Source organism: Lissotriton vulgaris, chromosome 2_1 (assembly GCF_964263255.1).
Source record: "Lissotriton vulgaris chromosome 2_1, aLisVul1.2, whole genome shotgun sequence".
Lineage (NCBI taxonomy): Eukaryota > Metazoa > Chordata > Amphibia > Caudata > Salamandridae > Lissotriton > Lissotriton vulgaris.
Genome location: NC_141687.1, coordinates 2,019,743,030 through 2,019,766,150, shown reverse-complemented (window position 1 = coordinate 2,019,766,150; position 23,121 = coordinate 2,019,743,030). Strand labels below are relative to the sequence as shown.

Below are 23,121 nucleotides of genomic sequence, written 5' to 3'. Positions count from 1 at the left end.
TGTTTTGTGTGTGTGTGTTTGGGGGGTGGGGGGCTCTCTGTGTGTGTGTGGGGCTGTGTGTGGGGCTCTCTGTGTGTGTGGCTCTCTGTGGGTGGGTACAAATGCAATAGGTCTCGCGTTTGCGAGAGATTAAGCTATTGACATAGTAAATGACCATGCCATTTATTTATCTGTTTTAAAAACCAACACATAAATAAAAATGTTGTCATTTACAATGCCAATAGCTCTAACTTTGGCAAAGGCGAGACCGTTGCATTGTAAATGCTTGTTTTTTTTCTCAAGGCATGTTTTTGTCATTCGTAACGTGTCTGTTGCCGGGATGGGCTGCGCGATTACTGTTGCCGGGATGGATTTATCGATTTGCTACCAGGTAAGCAGCATTTTGTAATCTTTTTTGTTCGAGCCCTGCAGAGATTGTGCCTCCGCTCGCCTCCCCCCTTCCCTCTGCCCGCAGCCCTCCTCCTTCCCGCTCTTGCCTCGCCCCCCCCCCCCTCTGCTGCAGCACTCCTCTGTCCCGCTCTCGTCTCCCCCTTCCCTCTGCCCGCAGCTCTCCCCGCCGCAGATCTTCTCACGTCCCACTCTCGCCTCCCCCTTCCCTCTGCCGCAGCTCTTCTCCGCCCCGGTGCACCGGGAGACACATGTGCGCCTTGCCTCCCCCACACCCAATCACAGAGCCGGCAAGAGGGGCGCACAGCCGTAGGAGGCCTTCTCTGATCCCAGACCCTCATCGTGCGGGCAGCCCGATGTATAAGAACTGCCATAGACACCGTTAGACATGTGCCTGGCTGAGCTGCTAAGGCGGTTATTACGTGAGCCCTCGGCTTCCCCAAACTGCCCGGCACCACCTTGCCATAGCATGGGTTGGAGTCGCTTGGGGGGGAGGGGAGGCTGCTCCCCTGGCCCAGAGTCCGGCTCCAATGCGGTTGAAATGCACCTGGGTAGGGGGGTACGGCATTCAGGCCGTATCTGCTCCTCCTTCATGGGTCAAAATTGGGCAAGAGGGCGGGGGTGCACTGCTGCAGGGGGTCTGTCGGCCCAGGGTGCCCAGGGTGGTATCTCATGGTACACATGGATTGTTCCTCCCCCTCCACCCCCCCATTTCAACAACCGTCCGCCCAGGGAGATGGGCCCCGCAATAACAATGCAGTGCAACAACCCCCGGAAAGGACTTCATGGCCGAGCGCGGCCACGGGTAGCGGCCCGGCCATCACGGCGGCGGGATGGGGGGCATAAGTGCAAGCACGGCAGGCCTGTGACCAGGTCAGCGGGACACCATCTCTGGGGGCGCGGGGCGCCTGACCCCCAGCTCCTCATAGGATCTGCTTATGCTGGATCGATGCACACTGGGCAGTGCTCACCTGGCCTGTATTAGCCGGCAGTAGGTGGGGCTTGACTGCATTCCCGGTCATCCCCCGTCACATGGCAAGAGGCTCAGTGCGAGTCCTCAAGGCCAGCAGTGCCGGGCCTGCGGGCATCACGTCTCCTGCTGAGCTCTAGTGAGGGTTCCCCCTCCCCTCCCTCATCTCTATCACGCAGATGCACTGAGGCAGCCTTCATGCCCGCAGCCCCCAAGGTAAATTCCCGCTTCACTGCTGCAAGGTATCAGAGTCAGTGGGCATTTGTTGTTTAGCGATAGAGAGGAGGTGAGGTTCACTGCCTTCGTGAGGGTAGGAGTATGGAAGCGGGCTAATGTCTTGCTCCAGGAAACTGAAGGGTTTTCATTGCAGGGACTTAGTGAGCGAACCAGACCCGGGACTCTGACAAATGGCTGGGTCTCCGGCGGCTTACCCCCCGCACCCCACACTGGGAGACCTGGCCACGCCCCCTCCCGCAGCGCCCGTACAGCCCACCCCTGAACGGGAGGAAACTGAAAGTAGCAGCAAAGTGCCACAGGCATCTGAAAACAGTGTGTGCGGCCGGGAGATTGATCCCCCGCCGTCCTAGATGCCAACAGCAGCAACCCCAGTTGATGTGTGCTGTGGGCTCTTGATAAATGATAGAAGTATGTCTCCGCATGCGATTCCTCGTGTGAAGTCTCTGTTTTGTGTGTGTGTGTGGGGGGGCTCTTTGTGTGTGTGTGGGGCTGTGTGTGTGTGTGTGGGGCTCTCTCTGTGTGCAATAGGTCTCGCGTTTGCGAGAGATTCAGCTATTGACATTGTAAATGACCATGCCATTTATTTATCTGTTTTAAAAACCAACAGATAAATAAAAATGTTGTCATTTACAATGCCAAAAGCTCTAACTTTGGCAAAGGCTAGACCGTTGCATTGTAAATGCTTGTTCATCCTGTTTTCCGAGTCAGGATAGGGTGCAATAGTGCCTTGTTGCTACTTGAGGGCATGAGGACACCCCTCCTTCAGGGTCCTGCCCCATCTTACACGGTGAGATTGTCCTTCAAGTTGGCAGCGGACGGAAGGGTAGATAAGGTAATACAGTGGAGCGCTAAATGCTCCTCTCCTGTCACGGTAAAAAAAAAATCGGCCAGTGCGGGCGGGGAGAGGGGGAGAGGGGGTAGGGGGGAGGGGTTTGGGGAAGGGTTGGGGGGTTGTTTTCAGGGGTTGGTGAGGGGGGTGTAAAGAGACACTTGGCTACTGCAACCAGAGCCTCAGGCAATTTTACTGGCCTGAATCGCCACATAGGAAAATTCAGGTGCACTGTCCCGACTCCTGGGACATTTGGCTCAGGAATATCAGCCTTTTTTTGTGACCCGGCAGAAAATTCATCTTCACCGCCTAACTAATAATCATGGCCTTAGAGTTTTTTTTAGTTTCTTCTTTTTAATTAGGGAGCTCTTCCTGTGCATCCATGGCTCGCAGGTCTATAACCTTACAGAGATATATTTAACCCATTTCTGTAGTAGGTGTATTAACTCACTGACCGTCTGAATGGGATTAAAATTCTTCACACAGATATGTGCAATCTGCACTTTAACCCACTGAACTGTCTCAAAAGGCTCTGAACCGGTAATCTGCAATTTACAGAAACAACTGGCTGCACAGCATTGGGTAAAGGTCTCCTCTTTATTATGGAAGTGCCTGGCACATTTCTATATTTAAGGGCAGGGCCACTGGAATTATGCCATTCTGCAGCTGCAGCAATCTTCGAATAACTATACATCTGCAGCCTTTGGCCCTTAATTCATCATCTGCTGCATAACCTGCAGATGCTAAATAAAAAAATGTTTCCCAAACACTGACTTTTGATTCGGGCACACAGTGTTCCGGAGAGACTCTGAATTTGGCCTTCATTTTTCAAAACAAAGACTAAAAACGTGGAACTTTTTCCTATGATTAATTTTTTTTCTCCAAATTTGTATTTTTCTTTTTTGGGCAAAGTAATCTCCTTATAGTAGAACTATTCATAGAGAACAGAATTCTTTGAAACACTTTCAGAGACAATATGTCACCTTGTCAATAACATTAATTATGCAACTTGACATGAAATGGTTTCAGGCTTTTTCCTTCTGTATTTACGAGCCATTTCATCATGTATATATGTTTATGATTCATTCATGTAGCATTCAAACGACTACATATGCTTAGAATGAAGCATTACTTTAATGCTTACAGAAAAACATTTACATGCATTTTTTAGACATGTTTTTAGCAAATCATACAAAAGTGGAGTGGGTGTTGTGTTTCGATTTATACACTTATATAGGTACAATTCACACTGCCCTTATTTAGGCATAGAAATCCAGCCATTATTTAGGTATTCTCCATGCTAACCAAATACAAGCATGGCCACCTACATCCGTTCATCTACGTCACAACGAGTTCTTGGAAAACCAGACTCTTAAGCCTTTAGGACTTCCCCTTGCTTGGATATTGATTTCTCTAAGAACTCATTTATTATGTACGAACATCTATTCCTTAGGGGCATTCCTAAACACCTTCAAGGTATAAATATACCTTCACTTGCCATGGCGAATCATGGTCCACGATTCAGCTGTCTACTTGCACGACGCAGTTAAGCAAGGCAAGTTTGGAAGGAAGTCAAGTCCCCAACTGACGCACTGTCCAGACACTGTCATCCTCCTCACAGACCATCCAGCTCCAGTGTTTCTGACTTCCCTTACGGGGTGTTAAAGACCTGGAAAGAGATTCCAACCTCACTCATTCTAAGGTATGGAGCGGACTGGAACCTAGAGGGACTTTTGGCAAATCTTGGCAACTATAGCTAAACTAGACTATGGCTAAACAGCACCTACTTCTCCCCTTGTACTATACTTAGGTTAGGTACACTGGGGTAGGATTATTTTAGAAGCACCAGATGAGTATTTTAGCCATTGTTATTTATGTATGTATTTTTAGGAATATATGTCATAGCTACAAGCCATGCTATTACAGTATTATTTCATCTTACTGCTAACGCTGTACGAATTATACTTCGCATTCTGTCTGACGATTGTATTAGTTGATATCTCTTGCATGAGAAATAAGACTGTTCTATAAATCCTTTTTTATTGAAATGCCCGTCTACATATTTCTGTGTAAACTCTGTAGAAACAAAGCATGCATGATTGACTGAGTGAAACGGTTATCTATTGTTTCCACGATTTTGAGATTGTTCCGATTCTAAGGGAAACAAAGTTGTCATGTTTATGCGGTTGTCAGAAACTAATCCCTTCTTGTTCATTCGAGAAGTTTCCAATGACCTCTGAGTTAGCTGGCACACACAAGTAATTAAGTATAATGCACTTGATAGAGACATACTGCCTCAGCCCTATGTCAAAACTATAGTGTATATTATTCCAATGAGCAGGGCCTATCAGGGATATAGGAATTCCACCACAGCAGCCCATTGCCGTCAACTCCGGGACACCAAAGACACACATGTTATTTCTCCTACAACGTGCCTCCAAGTCCTCATCCTTTTTTCATCTCAATTTCAGAACTTTTTCCATTTGCAGTCTCTCACCAGCCAGGTGGTGTCCATCTCCCACCGCCAAGGTGAGTCATTCAAGCTGGTCGATTCGTTCATCATGCTAGTCCACTTTGTCCTTCAAACGATCAAATCTGTCAACAAGTCAATTTTAGTGTCAAAGGCTGTCAGGCTGTGTTTTAGATCTATAAACATAGAACCAATGTCTGGTTCCCGCGAGGAGCCCTCTTTCACAGGGCGATTAGTCTGTGGATCCTTCGGATCCAGCTCCGTGGGTCATGTTTGTCTGTGCTGTTCAAAGGAAAGCTTGCGTTGCTTAGCATTGGTCTTCCAAATCTTGCTTCAGGCCCAGGCCGGGTGAACCAGCAGCCGCAGATGAGAGCTCCTAGCAGCAGGTATCGCCAGTAACATCACTACTACAGGGGTCCCGCCGCAACCCCAGATATGGGGGGATAGTGGGGCACAAGCAAATCTCCATTGGTAGTCGGCCATTAGTGAGCAATGAGATGTTTTCATACAGTCAGGACTCAGCCATCCTAGATGTCCAGGGACTCTGCATCGCATCTTGGTGGCTAACACTCACTTTTCCACAATGCACCTGCAGTCCAGGAAAATTCTAGTTGCAACTGGCCAGCTGGTGTGATCCCCTCTTTAGCTTTGCAGGCTACTTCCTCCAGCTCTGTTGTACCTGTTGCTGATCAGGGAGTCTACTCCCTTTCCTTTGAGACAGACCCAGTCCTTTCTTTGTGAGGCCTTGTCAGTGCAGCAGGTGCGATCTTTCAGATTGCAAGCCTACTGTAATGCAGCCCAAGGGTCGAGTGGGGCAGTCCTCCTGTTGTTCTAGGCAGTGGTCTGAGGAGCTCCTGCAGCTCTCCCAAATGCATCCTCCATTGAGGGCTGGTATGAGGGAGACCCCAACCAATAGGGGTAAAGTTGCCTCTCCCCAATATGATCACTTCCTGTGCATTTGTAACCCTGAATGCACTGTTTTGCTAAATATCAATATTGATAAAATCTCTTTGTGTGTGTGTCTGTGCAACCCAACCCAAAGGTGTGGCTACCATTTGACTACACTCCCCTTCCTGCCCCTCTCCTAATCTAATTGGGAGGGCTCCCATCTGCCTAGATATCAAGAAAGTGGGGGTTGGTCTGGGTCCTGTGACATTGGTTCTCTGTCCTTTGAAGTCCAGCTTCTCTCCCCAGCCCCCTTCCTCTCCCTAGATTATACAGGAAGCAAACCTCCTCCCACCAGATGGCTGTATTGTTTCCGTTTCAGCCTCTTCAATCTACCCAGGGAGCAGCTTGGATCAGACTATCAAAGGCTGACCAATCAGATGAGTCTGCTACAGGGCTGTTTTCGCTAACTTCAGGTTAGTACGTTTTAAAATAATTTCCTGTAATAGTTTCATTAAATCCAACTTTGGCAAGTTGTTGGATTTAATGTGACAATTAATTTGGTACTTTGAATGATATTGCCACCCAGCTCTAATCAAAAGTTAGATTTTATTACGTTTTATAAAGCCTTCCTACATTAGCCTATGAGGCTGTTTTTCCTAACCAGGACATACAAAACATATTTTAGATTGCCCCTGCTTTTTATGACAATGCACCCTACCCTGGGGGACCTATGTAAGACCGTAGGGGTGATGTATAGGATAAAAAAAGGTGTCTCTAGTCATACCTAAAAAGAGTACTGACTAATGGGATCAAAGATTCACCACCTTCTGTAATCTTTCTGAAACACATAATGTGATATATGCCTCACATTCAAATAATATTCTAACAGGGTTTCCTGGATTTTTTGTCACATAGATTGGGTGAAAAAACAGCCTAAATCTAGGCTGTGTAAAACCTACTCTTTCCCATTTATGTTGTCAGTTAAGCAAAGAGCCCTCTTGCTGCTCTTGCTGCGTTTCTAAAGTGTACAAAATCAGCAGGCTGTGATTCTTAGACCAGTTTAAAAAGCTTATGTTTGAAAAATAACTTTGTATTCTGTTACTCTGTTTAGAGTTGCCTCACCATAGGGTAGGCAGACTATTGTTCAATAAGAGTTTTAGGCCTAAATGGGGTTGAGTTATTTTATGTTTTAAACCAGTGCAACTTTACTGCTATGTGGCTAAAAGAAAGTCACGTCTAATGGTTTTTACCAGTTCAGTTAAATTTTTCAGTGAATTAGTATAATATGGGTAAGTGATTGGAAATGGTAATGGTGGTGTAGATATAGTGTATTTGACTCTTCAGAGTACATTTTTATTGATCTTGTAGTGTTAGAAATTCCTCCATTTAATTCTGGCAGATTTAGCCTACAAAAATATTATGTTATTTAAAGGTTGTTTTTAAAGGCTCCGTTGAGATCCTAAGAATGGAGTACGTGTTTAGGTCTGGATTGACCTTATGTGATCAACAGAAAAACAGTTTCAAGAAGCACTAGTGCGAGATGGGCTTTGGCTATGCCCATAATTTGAGTGCAGATTATGACTGACCAGAGTTGGTGCACTTCCATTGCTAAAGAGCACTTGTATAGCACGTTTTGCATTTTGGAAAAGCTTATGCTCAACACAGCAGGACTGAGTTGGTATATATAACAAGCCATTGATTAAGGATATAGGCCTGATCTGTTTATTGTAAAAAGCCACGCCAAAGGCAGTAGACCTAAGTTATTTATTGTGAAACGCATATGTTAAAGGCTGGGGACTGTTGTTGGTTTGCTTTGCAATTAAAAGACAATGACTGGTCTTTGCGCAGCCAAGAAGAGGCAACTTGCTGGTGAGCTTAGGCTAGTGGCTGTGGGGCAGAGATTGAATCCTGAGTCTAAAAGCCCTCTGGCTCAGTCGGAAGGCTTGGGCAATGCCGGATGAGAGGAAACCCAGAAGTGAGTGCAAAGCAGGGAACCAGCTGCACATAAGCTGGATGAGTAACCAGCTGGGGTGATAGTTTAGCACTAGGGGGCACCTATAAAGAGTTAAGATTTTTGGGGCTTATCAGTTGCGCTTTACAGACAGTCACATATGGAGACCGGAGGGATGCAGTCAATGATACTGGCAGACAAGACAGGAACACCCTGGGAAGAGGAGACGTGGGGTTCCAAAGCCACACATTCAAAATGGGCAAACTTGGGACCAGAGGCCTAAATAAAAGTACATACATCATGAGGCCTGTAAGAAGGCCTTAAACAGCTACATAAAGGAGGCCACTGGTAGAACTGACAATGGGAACCAAGACAACAGCTAGAAATGAGGCACCCCACTCTGACCCCCAAAAAACCCTTGTTGGACGACACGGTGTTGATGTGGCCTAGGGATGAAACAGAAGTCCTGCCTCCCTTTCCACTTCCAGTTCCTACAGGTAGCATGCAAAGCATCTGAAAACTGACTGATAGACCGGAGTATTGTAACTTTCAACAATTTGTGCATTTGAGTTGTGTCTCCTGCAAGAATATCACGCAGTTGGGTTCAGATGAATTCAACCAGTGACTTAGAGGGTGTGGCCACTCGGAGACAATCCCTGATACAATATGGGGCTGCTCTTGTTAGAGACCTTGGATGTGCCTGGCAAGGGCCATGAAGCCAGATGCGAAGTTACTTATCCTAGGACTATGAAGTGAAGAGACACCATCCAGATATCTGTTATGCTATGTTGTAATCTTTGATTGATGGATTGATGGTGGCCATGCATAATGTAGCTAGGCTGTGGAGAGTAAATCCCCCACCTCCCCAGTGCTAGAACAGTGACAAATGTGAATGGAATGTTGCATGGGGATGGAAATATTCAAGCCCAGAATGACAGAGTTAGTTATGGTGGCACAACAGTGATAACGTCTGAAAGGCTGATTCGTTCATCAGAAAATGTTGTTTCATAGGCCATATGTCTCATCTTTCTATTAACATTATGGCAAAAATAGTGGGACCGACTTAGGTATTGTGAAAATGACATATTAAACTAACAACCTTTAATGGAGGATTATTGTTATGTTGTGTTAAAACCAATAGATGGGTATTGCATAACATACATTCATACATATTACTATAGTAGACAAGGGTTTTGATACTGGTTTCCTCCTCTTAAAAAGTCTGAAGGTAGGAGATTGCACTTTGATAATCCTTGTTAAACCTCTTATGAGGGATTGAACATTGTTTTGACAACTGTAATGGTGTGTAGATTTATAATGTAAGGCTGTAAGCCCAATTATTAATTTGTAGAAAAGCTTATGCAGAATTCAGTAGGCCAGCGTTGGTTATGGTGGCAAGTCAATGATAAAGGCTATAGGCCTGATTGGTTCTTTTGGAAAATATATATCAGATATCATAGGTCTGAAATTTGTATTCTGAGAAAATATGACTGAGCAATTAATTGTGAAAGGCAACAGACCTTAAGGATGGATTGTCATTAAACTTTGTCCTCACAGATTACCGAAGCTGCAAGGGTTTTGATGTTGATTACCCCCTCTTGAAGTTGAATATTTGCAATGTGATATTGTTTTGGCCAACTTTAATGTTGTATATATTTGTAATTTTAGAACTGCACCTAATGGTTGAAGGTTTGTGCAATATAGGAAACCTCAGTTGGTTGTAGCGACAAGCCAATGATGGAGCCAATAAGTTTGATTGGTGCATTGGAAAATGTTACGTCAAATGCCATAGGTCTGATCGTTTATTATAAAACGTTGCAAGAAAGGTAATAAACCTGACTTTCTTATTTTGAAATGCATTTATTAAAGTTCTTAGGAGTTTACCAATGAACTGTTATTACACTGTTGAAGGCAGTAGACAGGTATTTTGATAATGGAATCCACATAATAATTTAGTAAGCAAGGTTTTGTGTTGGATACACCTTAAAATAAACCCCTGGAGTACAGGGTTTGAACTGAGAAAATCTTTGTTAGAACGTTTTATGTGGACTTGTATATTGATTTGCCAACTACAATTTTGCACAATTTGTAAATTTGCTGACAGTTTGCCTATGGGCTTCAATCTGAGAAATGTTATGCTTGATACAACGGGTCTGAGTTGGGGATGGTGACAAGCCAACAATAAAGGTAACAGACTTGATGGGTTCATTTGGGAAAGGTATGTCAGATGCCATAGGATTCATCCATTTATTATGAAACGTTATGACATAGATAGTACAGCACAGTGACTTGCTTTGAAAAGCCTATGTTTATGCCAATAGACCAATTGTTGATTACCATTACATATAATGACTATATACAGTTGTTTTCTTACATGGAATCTCAGAGATTACTGTAGTAGCTCTGTCGGTGTTGGAACCCCATGTGACAAACTATTACGGTAGTTTTGTGGTTTGAGAGTCCTTATCATAACATTTTAGGAGGGGTTATATATTGTTTGCACAATGTTATTTTGTAAATTGCAATCATTTTCTGACTGTATGGCGATGGTTGCTTGGTGGCAAACTTGTGCTCAATGTAGTAGGTATAACTTTTGTATGGAGACAAGCCAATTATGAAGGCTATACGTCAGATTGCTCCAATGGGAAACATTATCTCAGACCCAACACATCTGATTGGTTATGAAACATTATGGAAACATGAAGGCCTGTCATTTATTGAGAAAAGTGCATGTTAATGCAAATAGGTTTTATGGGGGTGATTAATATTACACTGTGTTAAAGCTTGTAGAGGGGTATTTGTTTACTGTGTTACATGGGTTCTCATAAACCACTATAATTGGCAATGGGCTGGTGTTGCTTACCTCTCTGTCAAAATTTTGGGGATAGAGATTTGCACTGTGAACAATATTATAAGGCTTTTTGAAGAGGGGTTGTATTTTGGATTGGCAACTCTAATTTGCCACATATTTATAATTTTATAACCCTATACTTGATAGCTGCCTTGTTGGAAAGCTTATGGTTACTAAAGAAAGCTGATTTAGTTATGATAATGAACCAGTGACAGAGGATTAATGCCTGATTGGTTTATTAGGAAAAGTTGCCAGGTTGCTTAGGTCTGCATTTGATTATGAAAAATTACAACAAAAGTAGTAGGCCTAATTTATTTATTGCGAAAATCAAAGGTAAAGCCAAAAGGCCTTTAAATATAAATTGATATTTCAATGTGTTAATGAATATAGGCAGGCATTTTGTTACATAGAATCTCGCAAAATACTGTGGTAAGCAAGTTTTTTGGTGTTGGAAGTTACTTTGACAAACACTTGGGGCAGATGATCTGCACTGTTACAATTCTTGCAAAACCCTTTTAGGAAGAGTTGTCTACAAGGCACGCACAACTAAAAAAAATATGTAAAAGACTCTACACACATGCATACATAGAGGGTCTTTGGGTCAGTCTCTTCTGTCTGTTTGAGTGTCATTCACATTCTGCCTGGGGCAATTGATTAGCTCATTACTACCACTGGCTCTACTGCCCTGTAAGTAAAGACATTTTGCCTGATCACGTACACATCTGCTTGAAAATGAGTGTGTTTCAATGTCTGGACTAGTGGCCAGACATTTAGTTTTCAATTTTTTCCTTTCCCGTTCTTTTTTCTTAGAGCATGCTGCACCTCTCCAGACAGTTTTACTGGGACACTTGTTTTCTGATCATTTCATCTGCAGTGTGCTACATCTCATTATTTCTACACTGCTGGCCATCTTGGAATGGTATTGCCCTCTAGTGTATTACAGCTTTACCGTTCCAAGATGGCCACCATGTGTAAAAGCATTATGTTCACTGGTGATACACTAAATGGTTTAGCACTACAAAGTGGCTGCCTAGTGCAATGTTTACTGAGTGGCTATCTTGGAATTTTGTTGTACATAATGGATCCTTGTTTTTTTGCTCATTTGCTCAAAGAAGGTAAACACATTGCTTCAAAACATGGCAGACATGTTGGGCATTTAAAACAATCTTATAATTTGCACAATACGATTGTAAGACAGCTACCCACTGATATGTTTCATTTGATTTTTTTATTGCAAGTGCCTTTCATGTTTATATGGTGACAGGTTTTCTCTTTCTATTTTGGTTGTTTTAATTTATTTTCTATATGCTTATAGGAATTTGTATGTTTCATACTGGATGGATAATAAGCGCATTTTTAAAACCAAGAAAACCTTTTATGAACCTTTTTTTTGGAACTGTTTTTTGGATCGCACTACCAATGGACATCCGTGCTCAGCCCAATCTTCTTTTGTTTCGTAAACTCTTGAAGACCTGGCTGTTTCCCTAAATTAAATTCCCCCTCTGATCCCGACGGTTCTATCACATAAACATAAACATCAGTGTTATCAAGGTTTGACTAAAATGTTACTGGTATTAGTCTTCTCAGAAGTTGTTTGTCTCCTCACAATTTGTTCTGTGTGGTTGCTTTTGTTGTCATATTGATATATACTTATGCTACAGTATAACTTACGTGCAGCAAAATGTACACGATTTTTATGAGATAATGACAAGTTAGCTTGTGCAGGAGGAGAACACCTAAATGTCACAAAACTGTCAGGATAGAGAAGATATGATCTGATTTAAATGTACAGCCGTAAAAAACATTTTCACAGGAACAAAATAACATGCAAAATATTGATTTAGAAGGAAAATGCACTTGTGATCTTACTGCTTCTCCAGAAAATATAAAAAAGCCAGATGCCACACTAGTAAGCACAGCATGGTCCCAAAAGGCGCTCAAGCAGTAACACAAGAGATACATACAGAGATACACATGCACATGATATTCAATCTTCTATAGCATGGGTAGTCACAAACTTTCTCTCGGGCCACATTTAGAGTGTGGTTTGTGGCCGAGGGCCGCACCTGTGGGGGCGGGGCTAGACAAAAAAAAACTGTGACCATGAGGTTGAACACAGACCCCTGCATCTAATGCATTAGTCCACTGAGCCACCAGAGCCAACATACACATGTCTGTCTGTGTGTGTGTGTGTATTTCTGTCTGTCTGTGTGTCTCTGTCTATCTCTGTGTGTCTCTGTCTATCTCTGTCTGTGTGTCTCTGTCTATCTCTGTATGTCTCTGTCTATCTCTGTCTGTGTGTCTCTGTTGCTCTCTGTCTGTGTGTCTCTGTCTCTGTGTGCGTCTCTGTCTCTGTGTGTCTCTGACTATATGTGCATCTCTGACTCTGTGTGTCTCGGTCTGTGTGTGCGTCTCTGTCTCTGAGCATGCGTCTCCGTCTCTGTGCGTCAGGTGCGTCTGTCTCTGTGTGTGTCTCTGTACGCGCATCTCTGGGTGCGCCTCTGTCTCTGCGTCTCTGCCTGTGTGTGCGCTTCTGGCTCTGTGTGTGCGTCTCTGTGTGTGCGTCTCTGACTCTGTGTGCGTCTCTGGCTCTGTGTAAGCGTCTCTGTGCGTGCATCTGTCTCTGTCTCCGTGTCTCTGTCTTTGTGTGTGCGTCTCTATGTGTGCGTCTCTGTGTGTGCGTCTCTGTGTGTGCGTCTGTCTCTGTGTGTGTCTCTGTCTCTGTGTGTGTCTCTGTCTCTGTGTGTGTGTTTCTATGTGTGTGTGTTTCTCTGTGTGTGTGTGCGTGTTCTCTGCCTGTGCGTCTTTCTCTCTGTGCGTCTCTCTCTCTGTGTGCATCTCTGTGTGTGCGTCTGTCATCTCTGTGTGTGCGTCTGTCATCTCTGTGTGTACGTCTGTCTCTGTGTGTACGACTATGTCCGTGCATATGTCTTTGTGTGCGTCTGTCTCTGTGTGCATATCTGTGTGTATTTTGTGTCTGTGTGTGTGTCTGTGTGTGTGCATCTCTGTCTCTGTGTGTGCGTCTCTCTCTCTGCATCTCTGTGTGTGCATCTGTCTCTGTGTGTTTGTCTCTGTGTGTGCATCTGTGTGTCTGTCTGTGTGTCTCTCTCTGAGTGTCTCTGTCTCTGTGTGTCTCTGTCTCTATGTGTCTCTTTCCCTGTGTGTCTGTCTCTGTGTGTCTTTCTCTATGTGTCTGTCTCTGTGTGTCTCTGTATCTCTGTCTGTGTCTGTGTGTGTGTCTCTTTGTGTCTTAGCTTTTGTCTCTGTGGGTGGAGTAAAGGCTACTGGAGAAGAGGGCGCAGTAGAGGACGTCATTGGCAACACGAAACAGGAAGCTTCCTGAAAAGTCAGCTGTGAAAACGCTTACAGCTGACTTTTAAAGGGCCTTTTCGGAAACTTTCCGAATGTGTCATGTGTGAGGTCGCAGAGGCCGGCAGTAAACACAGAAGATGGGTGCAGGAGCACACATAGTGAATATGTATTTAATACGTATTCCCTACTTATGCTGCTGTGGTTATCTTCTGTATTTACTGTCGGCCTCACTGGCAATGTAAACATGGCACGGCAATGTCCGAAGGCTGCCAATGAAGGCCTGCCGGGCCGCTGGCAGCCTGCGGGCTGTACTATGAGTTCCACTGTTCTAAAGCATTATTCGCACTGCATTAAAGGCTTAGGTATGTGTTCCCTGACTTACATGATGTTTGACGAAATAATGGGAGAGGAAAAGTAAACAGTCTTAAGTTTAGGAAAAGCGAAATCAAGAAGCAGTGTATATTAGTTACCCTAGGGTGCACTGTCTTGGCTTTATTAAAGAGCTATTAACTATTGCTTGCACGCTTCTTTTTTTGAATAAGGGAGCCATAGGCCCCAATGCAAGCAAGGAAAAAAGGCTCTTTTGCCCCTCACTAATTAGTAAAGGATAGCCATAGTGGGACCCGAGATTCCTGTGCCTCAGGGACGCGGCCCCTGCTGCACTAAAGAAAGGTACAGATTAGAAATCGCTGTGTATAGTGCGATCATGCAGAAATACCTTTGGTACATTGCAGAGGTATCGAATCAATTCCCCAATGTACTGAATCACCGTCACATTGTATTTCCTGCAGTCATCCCAGAACTGGCTTGCTGAAAACTTCTGTCGCAAAACTACGGTTGCACCTAAATGTGAAAGAAACACCTCATTAGTTGCTTAGAATTACAATCAGAACTGTGAGCAACATCTTCAGTGTCCAGCCGCCAACTTACTGAGTATGCATTTTTCATCTATCCAGAGTTTTTAGATTTCACCTGCACAGCGACTTGTGAAATAGAAATGTATTGTATTTAATACATCTTAAAAGGGGGCTATTTAACAGTTCCCATGCGTAATTACTGTGTTCAATCGCTTTTGTGTCAAACTTTTTCTTTTGTTAACTTATACACGCATTTACAATCCTTCTACTAAAACTTTGCACACTGTTTAAGCCCCATTTACTGTCAAGATAAGATCTCTTCCCATGAAAAAGGCAGACAGCATCTAACAGTTTTTTTAAAGGTTTTTATTCATTTAGGCACAAAGTAGAGTTGACACATACATACCAGTATTCATCCTTGTTTGCAAACACATATAGATCAGGGATTAGCAAATTAATGTAACATATCTGGACATCTCCAATTCAAATCCATCCCCGTAACCCAGCCCCCCCCCCGCCCTCCCCCCCGCCCCCTGCAACAGAAGGCCTCATTACAAGGCGAAAGTATCTGAGTCAAGTTCTGGTGGTTCACAAATGTCTCCTCTGAATTTGTTCCACGCCCCCCAGACTTTTGCCCATTTTTGTGGGCATCCACGGTGTATGAAGACCGCCCTTTCCGCCACCATTGCCTCGTCCATATCTTTACACCACTTGCGAAGCGTAGATAACGTTCCCGATCCCCACAACATAGCAATATTCCACTTCGCCATCATCATGCCAAGCATAGCCCAATCCTGTTCCTGATGGTTAAGGTCATTTGCTTCCCACACATTCAATAGACAGCATCTTGGCTCCGGAAGGACCGAGATCTCTAGCGCTTGAGATACAGTGCGCATGATTTTAACTCAGTACGCCGCAATGTGGGGGCAGTCCCAAATAGCGTGATAAAATGTACCTTCCCCTCCACAGCTGCGCAGACAGTACTTATGTGTTGCTGCCCCTATTACGTGAAGAGTCATCCTGGTGTAGTATGTGCGGTGTAGCACTTTGAGTTGGACCAATCGGAGCCTGGACAGGATCGCCGTTTCGCAGGGCGAGGATAGGGCTTCCTGCCACTCCGAATCATCGAAGTCACCTACCTCCCGGGACCAGGTCTGTCTCAGCTTGGATGTGGGGTCCGGTAAATTATTGACGAGTTTACGGTACGTTAGGGAGGTCGCCTTTTCTGTCATGTACTCTGTCAGGAGCCTATCTTCCAGTGGATTGGATTCCTGTAATGCTGTGCCCGGTGGTATGGCTGCTTGTAGTGCATGACGGATTTGTAAATACCGGAATTTCTCCGTTTGTGCCATGTCGTATTGTGTGTGAAGGTGTTAGAGGTCGACCACCGCTCCCTTTTTCCAAAGGTCTCCCACTACTGAGAGGCCAATATTGTCCCCATTTTGGAAGCCTTTACTCCTGCGGAGGGTACCCAACTGTTGGGAGTCCCACAGCGGCGTCATCTGCGTGATTGACCCCGCACATTTCACCCGTATGTGCGCCTGATACCAAATGTGTATTGTGTGTTCAGTTGGGCCGATCAATCCCGGAGGTTTACGGCGCCGGTAGAGATTAGCCATCAGGCCTCTGTCCTCCAGATTTTATCTTTCCGCCTGACATGCCGGCTCATCCTGTGGGGTGTGAAGCCAACTATTTATTATTTAAGGTGTGCCGCCCAATAGTACAGCTGTAAGTTCGGATGTGCTATTCCTCAATTGTACCAGCTACGTACAAGCTTGTCTTGCGTCATCCGCGGTGGTTTATTTCCCCACAGTAAGCCGGCAACATCCGCTGCTATAGTCTTAAAATAGGTTTGCGGGACCAAGAATGGAGTGTTTTCAAGGACATAGAGGAAGCGCGGCAATGCCATCATTTTATAGAGTGCTGCCCTTCCTAGCAGCGTTAGGGGGAGGTTACGCCACACCGCTACATCACGTTTGAAGCGGTTCAACTGGGGCTTTAGATTTTTGTCGTAGAACTCAGAGGGATCAGGTGTTGCATAAATACCCAGATACTTAAAAGCATCTGCAGTGACGCGCAGTGGGCAGTCCGCAGGTAGTCGCGGGGGCAGGCCAACCAGAACATAGAGGACTGACTTGGACCAGTTTATTCTGTAGCCGGACACCCTGCCGAACTTATCGCAAACATTCAGCAGTTCCAGGATGGATCTTCTAGGGGAGGTGAGATATAAAAGTATGTCGTCAGCGTATAGGGATATGTGGTCTTCCCAGGTGTCAGTCCACTGAAGGCCTCTGATAGAGGGCTCCCATCTAAGCCATGCTGCGAGCGGTTGTAGTATCAGCGCAAACAACAAGGGGGACAACGGGCATCCCTGCCGTGTGCCTCGCGCCAGCGGGAAGTCCCTGGATATATGCCCATTGGCCGCTACATGCACCAATGGTTTGTTATAAAGTAAGCGGATCCAAGCACAGAACTTGGGTCCAAATCCCAAGTGTAGTAGCACAGCAAACAGAAACGGCCATTCCACCGTGTCGAATGCCATGCTGGCGTCAAGGGAATAAAAGATCGGCGAGCCAGTACCGCGTGGAGTCGCCGTAAATTAATAGCCGTACTACGGTGGGGCATGAATCTTGACTGGTGGGGACCTACCAGGGATGCAAGATGTGGAGTCAGCCATAGCGTCAGCAGTTTGGCTAGTATCTTTGGTTCGGCGTTGATTAGGGAAATCGGATGGTAGGAGCCACACTCCGTGGGTGGTTTGCCCGGTTTGTGGATTGTCACAATTGTGGCCAATCGTTGGTCACGGGGTAGCTCGCCCACCTGGAGACTATCGCGGAACATGCCCAGTAGGAAGGGAGCAGTTACCTGAGCGGTATGTTTATACAGTTCGACCGGGAAGCCGTTGGGGCCCACAGCCTTACCGGATGCCAGGGAGCCAATGGCCATCTCCACTTCCTCGAGCGTGAGGTCAGCCTCCAATAGCAACGCCGCCTCCGGCGTAAGCCGTGGCATGGCCAGATCCTTTATATAACCGTGGGCTTCCTCAACTGTGAATGCAGTACAGGAGGCATATACCGTCTCGAAGTGGTCAGCCAGCGTGTCTACTATGTCCCCAGGGGCCGTCAGTAGGGAGCCATCAACGGCACATAGTTGTGCAATAACTCTCCCTGCCTTCTCCTTCTTGTCCAGCCAAGCCAGCATTTTCCCGGCCTTATCTCCCAATTCGTACACCCTATGTCCCGTGGCCTGGAGTCGATCTAGGACTGCCTCCTTTTGGTATGCCACATACTTTGCCTGTTTAAGCCGCACTCGTTGTGCAGTGAGGGGGGTCGGGCAGGCTGCATTCAAAGCCGTTTCTTCCGTCAAGTCTGCTTCTGCTTGATCGAGTTCAGCCCGCTTGTTCCGTTTATGGGCAGTAATTAACGCTATAGCTTGACCACGAAGCACCACTTTGTAGGCTTCCCAAAGGGTACTAGAGGAATTTACAGATCCTACGTTTTCTTGGAAGAAATTTGTAGTAGTGCCTAAGATACCCTTCGAGACCTCCGGCACTTGTAAATAACTGGGGTGGATGGGGAACACCCGGCGTCGGAGCGTTAAATGGCGTGTATAAGTGAGTAATATTGGCGAGTGATCAGATATACCCCTGGGGCGGATTTCCACCTTATCTATACCGTCCAGTCCGTCCGCTGTTACCAGAAAGTAATCTATGCGTGTGAGGCAATTGTGGACTGCAGAGTGGAATGTGTATTGTCTTGTAGTGGGGTGCTTATATCTCCATGCGTCTGTAAGCCCTAAGGTGTCAATGAGTCCCATCATACGACGGTTGTGCGGTGTCGACAGCTTTATGGGATGTCTATCCAGCTTACCATCTACCAGGTCATTAAAGTCGCCCCCCAATACCATAACCCCCACCGGCAATGCAAGTAGGAATGTGGTAAGCGCCGAATGCGCCGCGGCATGCAAGGACGGGGGGATGTACACTGAGACAAAATTGAAGACCGTCCCCTCCCATTGACAAGTAGCGGCTGCGAAGCGGCCCTGGTCATCAATCCGTGCCTGATGTAATATAAGTGGGAAGCTCTTTTTAATTAAGACACCCGCCCCCCTGGACCCAGAGGTGAATTCTGTATGGGCCACCATCCTGTAGCCCCATCTGTCAATGGCTTTGCAACTATATCCCGTCAGGTGCGTTTCCTACAGAAGGGCGACTGCCGGTGTGCAGCGTTTTAAATACTGCAGCACCAAGCTTCTTTTCACTTTATTCCCCAGTCCCCGTACATTCCAGGTAAAGACAGTCAATGGGGTCCCTGGGGTCGTCTGGGTCATAGTATGGTTAGTGTCCTGCATAGGGTGTGCAGACATCTGGGGTGTAATCGCGGGCCCACCACGTGTGTCCCTGCCATCCTGGTCATGATGCTACTGCTCTCTCTTCGTGATTTTAGTGTGTGCCTGTCGTCAACTCCTGCCTTAACATTAAAACATAGAATAACCAAAACTTTCCCGGCCCTTCCCACCCCCCTCCCTGCCTCCCTGCTCAACGGACCTAGAACCGCCCGCCACCCCAACTTGGCAGAGTACTTTTCCCCAACCCAAACCATAGTACTTGCTTGTCGGGGTACAAGATCCGAGGAGGCGGCCCCCCTCATGTACCCCCCGGGCTCGTCTCAGTCCAGAAGCCGGAGTCAGGCCATTTCGAATAGGTGGTACAGTATCAGTGTCGGCCGGAGCCGAGAGGTTATTTTTGTTGTTCCAGTCCATCATCAATAGTCCTTGGTCTTGGTGAGTGGCTTGACCCCTCTCGTTCACTTTCTTGAGATCCGGCGTGGTCGCCTTCGTGTTAGTTTCGCTGGGTCTTGCCGGCGTGCCGCTGCGTTCCCACCTGCCGCCAGCCCTCCAACCAGTCGTATGCCATGTCCGGCATGTCGAAGAACCACGTTTTACCGTCGGCCGCTACTCGGAGCCGAGCTGGGAATAGCATGGAGTAGGGCAGGTCACGCGCTCTCATCTCCTTCTTGACTTCCAGGAAGCTCCTCCTGCAGCGGGCCACCTCTGCTGTGTAGTCTGGAAAGAATGCCATCGTGGAATTTTGCACACGGATTGGCTGGGACGTTCTTGCTGCTTGCAAGATTGCATCCCTATCGCGAAAGTTGAACAGTCTTGGGGGCGCCCCCGGCTTTGGTTTGCCTCCCGGGACTCTATGGGCCCTTTCAACTGAGAAGAAGTGGGATAGACCCTTAGGCTGCAATTTGGTTTTAATTAAGACCTCCACATATAGGTCCATCACCTGGGTTCCTTCCGTTACGGGTAGACCAAGAATTTGCACCTTGTTCCATCTTGACCGCCCTTCTTGGTCATCTAGCTTCTCCTTCAGAAGTTTATTTTCTGTTTCGATCCGTGCCATTGCTCCCTGCAATTCCGATGTGTCCTCTACCAGCGATTTTGCAACTATTTCGACTTCCTTGACCCGTTCAAACATTTTGTGGAAGTCTGCCCTTAGTAAAGAAACGTCCGTTGATATTGTTCCTACCGTCGTCTGGATCGCTGATAGCGCTTTCATAATGTCCTCTAAGGTGACCTTTTTCGCCCCGTCTCCTTCTGGCGTCTTCCCGGTGGACACTCTCCCCTCCGTTTGTTGTGAGTTGTTTTTCTCATAGGCATATTTATCCAATTTTGCCTGTATCGACTGGTTCCGTGGACCTCTACCCGCCATAGTGCCTCTATCGTGAGGGTCTCTGTGGCAAAGCTGGCGTGGGGGGGATCGGCCGGCAAGTCAATCCTCGACGAGGAGTAAATGTAGAGTGGCGGTCACAGCAGCGGCGCACCCGCAATATTTAGTGGGTGATCCCACTCACTGGAGGGTGTGGAAGGTCTGTAGGTCTTGCCTCAGGCGTCCGCTTGGTATCTCAGTGCAGCAGTGGTCTTGATAGCGCGGGCAGGAGCTGAGGTTTATTCCCCCGGTTCGTAATGTAATCCAGGACGCTTTGGCTATAATGGCCTCCGGGGCTTAAGGACAGAAAAAAGGGGGGGGGGGCGGATCATGTGTTCACCATCATCATCTTTAGCCGGTAGGCTTGGCACTCCATAGGCCCCTGTACCCCTGATCAGGTCTCTCTCCCGTTGGCAGTGTTCACTTTCTGCCTCGGACCCTGCACATGCGGATGGAATGTCCCTCCCCACAACTACTTTTGCCTGCTCGCACCTCTGGATTGCGGGGTATCACTTCCGCGCGCCCTGTGCGGAGTGCTGGGCAATTGGTAGAGACGCCTCCGTGACTTCCGTCGACTTTATTGCGTTGCCAGGGCGGGGGAGGGAAATGCCGTCCCATGAGGAGGTGCCCTCCAGAGCGTTGCTGTTGTCGACGTGCGCTACCCACGCCAGTGCTCAGTGCCTCCGGTTGCCGAATTCCGTACTCACATGCCTCTCTTTTAGTTCCGGAGGCCGCGAGCGCCCACTCACTGTGTGCGGTACGACGATGCAGGTAGATGCCTTTTGATATGTCTGGAGTAGGGGTCCTTCCGGTTCTGCAGCGTCCGACCTCCTCTCACTTCTGCCCGGCTCCTGTAATGCGGCAGGTCGCGGCTTTCCGCCGGGAGGAAGGCCCTGAACGTCCGTCGCTCTCTCTCCAGATTTGTCGCCTCAAAAACGCCTCTCGACTTCCCCAAGCAATCCGGCTCTGTTCCGGACCTCGGCACTCGCCTCGGGGGTGAAGATGGGACGGATTAATGTGCAGATTGACGGTAGGAGGGTGCCTTATGCACGGAGCTCAGCAGCTACGCCGCCATTACCATCGGCTGCTAGCCACGCCCCCTCAGATATATTTTTTTAAAACTTAATCTGTTCTGTAATTATGATCATGTTCTAAATGTTGTAATAAACATTGCACATTAAAAATAAAGTTAATATACCAGAGCTTTGCTATATTTTACTATTTAACAGGCAGCCAGAAGTGCAGTTACCTTGTAGACAGAAGGGTCATGATTTGACTGGTGCAGCAGGTGCAGTAGCATCGGGCCCAAAAGTTGTCAGAACTCCTCTTAACACATAATATTGTTATATGTGACTACTAAACAGGCAGTCATAAGTGTAGTTATCTAGCAAGCCCTAGGGTCATAATTTTAATAGTGCAGCACATGCAGTGGCACCGGGACCAAAAGCTTCAACCACCCACTAAACTCCTAATATTGCTATATTTTATTCCTAAACAGGCAATCACAAGTGCAGTTACCTTGCAGACAACAGGGTCATGATTTGAATGATGCAGTAGGTGTAGTATCACTGGGCCCATAAATTGTCAGGCTGAACGAAGGTCAGTCTGACAGACACTCTTCATGTTCAGCTCAGGCAGCCAGACACAGTAGTGCCACTAAATGCTCAGCACCTAGCTACCACAGCTGAACTTTGCTGGGCTAAGGAGTTCACAGGCCTCTGGGCGTGACTTCCTCATCCCGGCAAAGCACTTGGAGTTCTTCCCAATCTTGATGAAGGGGTGATTCACTCAGACACGGATCTGGGCGCTTCAGTTTTGGGGCCCGAAATGCCCAGAGCTGAGTGTCCATCAGTGACGCTCTTCACAGAGTGGGGTGAGGTCAGCAGTCTCACAAACCTTTGGTCAACCAATGTGAGGAGGCGGCGGCATTCCTAATCTTACATACACAGTACATATACAGTGTGAAAACATTAGCAAAATGCTTAGCGGTGATCCTAAAAGTTGAAAGCAACCGATCAAGTAAACTCTAGAAAGGGGCTCACCAAACAACCTAATGACAGAAAGGTTCACTCAACCCGCTCAGTTTGTTGACAATGGTGTGTTGTTATGCCACAGGATTGGCCAAACAGGCTGAAGGTCTAAAAATGTTGGAGGCAAGTATAAGAAACAGTAATAATCAAGGCTAACTACATGATCACTGTATATGGACAATGCTTATAAGGTTAGCTTTTCATGGTGCTTCTTCACCTCTGTGCCAAATCTTTTTAACGAGTTTGCAGCTGATTGCACCTTTCTGGGCTTTGAGATTGGCGCCTCCAGCCAATGCATGTCATCCATCATGTGCAGAACTCAAAGTAAATGCGCCATTGCCATATGATGTTTCCTCTGGTGTCTAGGAAAGCACCAGGCACTACGTAAATTGTTTGACGTGAAAAATACAGAGTTCCTGATTTAAAGAAGGGTGCACTATTTTTCCTTTCAAGAAAATGTCAAACATTAGTAAGACACTACGAAGACAGAAATTGTAATGTTTCCCTTTTTAACACCTGAGTCCGTAAGGAGCCATGGGTAAATGCCACTGGCCAGGCCAATAGTTTTAGACTTCATGTGTAATGCAAGAAAACAACGCGTACATGTCTGTGTTTCCATACATTAGCAC

General features: G+C 46.5%; 1 protein-coding gene across 1 annotated transcript in view; it reads right to left on the bottom strand.

Annotated features, from left to right (window-relative positions):
- The window catches only part of SLC27A2 (solute carrier family 27 member 2), a 319,902-nt gene that overhangs the window by 184,844 nt on the left and 111,937 nt on the right, over positions 1–23,121 (bottom strand). The window contains exon 4 of the mRNA XM_086958245.1: positions 14,614–14,738. Within this exon, the coding sequence (XP_086814371.1) occupies positions 14,614–14,738 (125 nt within the window). The remainder of the gene's footprint in view (positions 1–14,613; positions 14,739–23,121) is intronic.